Source organism: Lathyrus oleraceus, chromosome 3, assembly GCF_024323335.1.
Source record: "Lathyrus oleraceus cultivar Zhongwan6 chromosome 3, CAAS_Psat_ZW6_1.0, whole genome shotgun sequence".
Taxonomy (NCBI): Eukaryota; Viridiplantae; Streptophyta; class Magnoliopsida; order Fabales; family Fabaceae; genus Lathyrus; species Lathyrus oleraceus.
The window spans coordinates 73,727,578-73,731,988 of NC_066581.1; the positions used below are offsets into that span (position 1 = coordinate 73,727,578).

The following is a 4,411-nucleotide window of genomic DNA, read 5'->3' on the forward strand; positions in this document are numbered from 1 at the left end:
TAAATATTCAAAACATAAGAATTTTGTAGGTAGAAATAAATTCTAAAAACAACAGAATAAAAGAGAAAACAAAAAAGGTGTGTTTTGAAAATAAATATACAGGATCACTCGTCACTTTTTTATGTGTTGAATTCATCATTTTCTTGAATATAGAACAAAATGTTTGACTAACGTGCATTCTAGTAATGCAATAAAGTTTTTTATTTAGAAGGAGTAAGAGTGTGTATTTTGATAATCATAATATTAATTATATAGATAAATAACTATAAATTTAAAATAGTAGGTTAAAAATAGAAAGTTATTTGAAGGTAATTTTGAAACAAAAATAGACCTTTCTAACTTTCTAAAATTTTGTATTCTCTTTTATCTATAATTTTATCTATAGTTATAGATAACAAAGTTTAACAATTAATCTTTAAATATTTTTTCATTAATTAGATAAAAAGAATTAATCTAATAAGTTTTAAAGAGTTGAAATTTTTAAGTTAAGAACCAAAACCGAGGTTAACGTAAAGGACAAAAGTGGTTTGTTGGTGGCAACATTTAATTCTTCCATGCAAGGTCACCACTGCCACGCCATCAACTAGGCAATTCATACATTATTTTTTTCACAAATAGGAAAATGCATACATAGATTCCTTTGAAGTTGACATTTTTAACATGCAATATCTTCATTCTTAAATCATCATGATGTCATTTTCTTAAGATCTAAACCTTCCTCTTCACCTATATAAACCCCCACAATCCTTCTAACTAAGTACAAAACCACTCCTAATTAAACTCCTCCATTAAAGAAAAACCAAAAATGGCCTTCAACAACTTTCCCATTCTCACACTCTCCATTTTTCTTTCACTTTCCATTTTGGCATCATTTCCATTATCTTCCCTAGCTGATAAACCTAACATCCCGCCACAAAAAATATGCGAGTCCACCGTAGACCCTCCCTTCTGCAAAACTCTACTTGCTAACCAAAACGGCACCGTAATCGACTACGGTCGTTTCTCCGTCAGAAAATCCTTATCTCAATCTCAAAAATTCTTAAACCTAGTTCTTTCACACCTTCAAAACAAATCATCTTTATCACAAACCACAATTTCAGCTCTTCAAGATTGTGAATTCCTCGCGCAACAAAATTTCGAATTCTTATCAAACACGCACCAAGCCGCTAATAAAACCAGCAATGTTCTTCCCGTTTCTCAAGGTGAAGAATTTCAAACCTTGCTTAGTGCTGTTTTAACAAACCAACAAACATGTTTAGAAGGTTTGAATACAACTTCTTTAGATCAAACAGTGGTTAACGATTTATCATCAACAATCTCCAATGATGCAAAGATTCATAGTGTGTCACTTGCACTGTTCTTAAAGGGTTGGGTTGGTGATAACAAAAAACAAACATCATCGTCACAGAATGGAAGAAATCTAGGTTTTCGCAACGGTCGTTTACCGTTAAACATGTCGGATAAAGTACGCGCACGTTACGATTCGGCTAGAAGACATGGGAGAAAACTACTTCAAACAATCGATGAAAGTGTAACCGTGAGTAATATTGTGATTGTTGATCAAGATGGAAGTGGAGATTTTACAACTATTAATGCTGCTATAAGTGTTGCACCAAATAACAGTGTTGCTAGTAATGGTTACTTTTTGATTTTTGTTACTGAGGGTGTTTATCAAGAATATGTTTCTATACCTAGCAAAAAGAGGTATTTGATGATGGTTGGAGACGGAATTAATCGAACGGTTATTACCGGTGATCACAATGTTGTTGATAATTTTACAACGTTCAACTCAGCAACATTTGGTAAGCAAAGTTAATTAAGCATTTGCTAATATAACTAATAGTCCTAGGTTTGAATCCATCTTTGAGTACGCATCAATGTTAAATCTTTTGAGTAAGATTTTTGCCGTCTATTTTAGTATTTTTCAGCTTGAGTGATTAGTCTCTATGCAGAAGATATCCGATTTATATTAAAAGAATAACTATTAATATTATCATGCCTTGCTTGTTGATGTCCTTAACTTCAAGCAACACATTGCATGAGCATGCTTATAGTAGAATCAATAAAAAAAGTCACGTTGATTTTCATTTTTATAATAATATTTTGAGTATTTGATTGTTAATAAGCACTTTACTTACACATGAATTAATATTCTTTACTTGTTATAGTATACATGAAAATTAATTAGTCATGTGTGTTTGATGGGCAGCGTTCGCATCTGAACCAATTTTTAATCATGTTTGTGTTGATTTTCCATGCATGAATTTGCAGCTGTGGTGTCACAAGGATTCTTAGCAGTGAACATGACATTCCGCAACACTGCCGGACCAAGCAAACACCAAGCAGTAGCAGTTCGCAACGGCGCAGATTTATCGACCTTCTACAGCTGCAGCTTCGAAGGCTATCAAGACACATTATACACACATTCCATGAGACAATTCTATCGCGAATGCGACATCTATGGAACCGTCGACTTCATATTCGGAAACGCAGCGGTTGTTTTCCAAAACTGCAATCTCTATCCTCGCCTTCCCAACCCGGGACAGTTCAACGCTATAACCGCTCAAGGCCGAACCGATCCAAATCAGAACACAGGAACTTCTATACATAACTCAACTATAAAAGCTGCTGATGACTTAGCTCCGAATATTACTACGGTGAAAACATATCTTGGAAGGCCGTGGAAAGAGTATTCAAGGACGGTTTATATGCAATGTTTTATGGACAGTTTGATAAATCCTTCTGGATGGCATGATTGGAGTGGAGATTTTGCATTGAGTACTTTATATTATGCAGAGTTTAATAATACTGGACCTGGTTCAAATACTACAATGCGAGTGAATTGGGCTGGATATCATGTTATTAATGCTACTGATGCTGCTAATTTTACAGTGTTTAATTTTTTGGATGGTGATAGTTGGTTGACTCAAACTGGAGTTCCATACTCAAGTGGATTGATATAACTATATCAGAGTTCCAAGCTATATTTAAATTCAAGTGCATAGGTTATTTGTAGTTCTTCTAATTTTGTTTGTGTATGCTTCTCTATTGTCTAATTATAGTTGACTGAATAATGCATTGCTTCTTTGCATAGAAATATTCCTCCCTAATATATATTTTTTATATAAAATACTCAAAACTTAAATTTTTATTAATGACAATATAGCTTAAATTTAAATAAAAATTATATTAAAATATTTTTTAATTATATTGCACTCCAGAAAAATGTGGGAATTTTAAATTTGCAGAAGATATTTAGAGTAAGCACTATTGTCGAACAAATACTTTCTAATAGTGTGTATTATATAAACACTAAATAACTTGCCAATGTAACCGGTGTGGGGTTTTCTCAGATAGCCAAAAAATCATGTAAGATGCAATGCGTTGCCATCACAATCACTGTACACAAAAACGAAAGAAAGATGAAAGTTTTGTTCCTTCCTCACTCTTTTCACAGAGATGATGTTGATGATATTTTAAAGCTTACAAGAGCACCGACTGAAATAAATAGCTACCTCCTGCATTCTTAGCCCACTCTTTTCACCTACTTGTCATCTCATTTCTATCTTTTTTTTTTATATATATATTTATTTATAAACTATCTCTATTCTATTTTATTTACTTTTGACTATATATTTTAATTTATTATACTACCAACAGTTTCTTTTTAATTGTCTAACCCATTTGGAGTAATTCTACAAATTATATCAATCATAGTCACTAAATAATTTGTAGGAACTTTAACTTGTATCATAGTTACTTTAACTAATTTGAGGTATAATTTGTAGAATTACTCCGAGGGATAATTTGTAGGAACTTAGTAATTGAATATAGAATCATTTCTATTATGGTATTCAATTAATATTCTATATGGAATATCTTGGAATTGAACCACACTTACCTCGTAATTTTCGAAGTCCAATATAATTGAATACCATATAGTGCAAATTCAGTATTATGCGAGTTCTTATAAACTATTAGTATTATGTTATTTTAGATGATTATATTCTTCCTCTTTACTTAATTGTCATTTATATAATGAGTATGAAAAACAAATCATTAAGAGGGACTCACAGGAGACATCTAGAGATGATGTTTTTAGTCATCAATCTGATAATATTGATCTTCCATATCTAACGGTATCTCATCATCTGAATATGAACAAATGAAGTTGTTATTTTTGATTTGTCTATTGGAAACAAAACCTTTAAAGAGAAATTTAAGACTCATGAGGATTTGATTTGTGCATCCCCGGAAGACTCACGTTTGCTTAGAGAACAATTATTTCAATTTATGAAAAGATTTTTTACAGGTCATCAACCTCCACGTTTGGATCAAAATCCATCTTCTCCCACTTCTTAAAAAACAGAACTAAATTATGGTGAACACACTTTTGTTTGTCATTTATTAA

The 4,411-nt window shown here is 32.0% G+C and overlaps 1 protein-coding gene across 1 annotated transcript; it reads left to right on the plus strand.

Moving 5' to 3' along the window:
- Window positions 1-784: 784 nt before the first annotated feature.
- On the plus strand, window positions 785-3,091 carry LOC127132650 (pectinesterase). The gene is made up of 2 exons (XM_051061611.1): window positions 785-1,802; window positions 2,272-3,091. The coding sequence occupies exons 1-2, from the start codon at window positions 806-808 to the stop codon at window positions 2,961-2,963; spliced, it is 1,689 nt and encodes a 562-aa protein (XP_050917568.1). The 5' UTR covers window positions 785-805; the 3' UTR covers window positions 2,964-3,091.
- The last annotated feature ends 1,320 nt before the right edge of the window (window positions 3,092-4,411 follow it).

Bases quoted from the DNA above. Each gene is read 5' to 3' on its own strand.
- LOC127132650 (XM_051061611.1), top strand. From the start codon at position 806: ATGGCCTTCAACAACTTTCCCATTCTCACACTCTCCATTTTTCTTTCA. The intron at 1,803-2,271 runs GTAAGCAAAGTT...ATGAATTTGCAG, and splicing joins GTTCAACTCAGCAACATTTG to CTGTGGTGTCACAAGGATTC.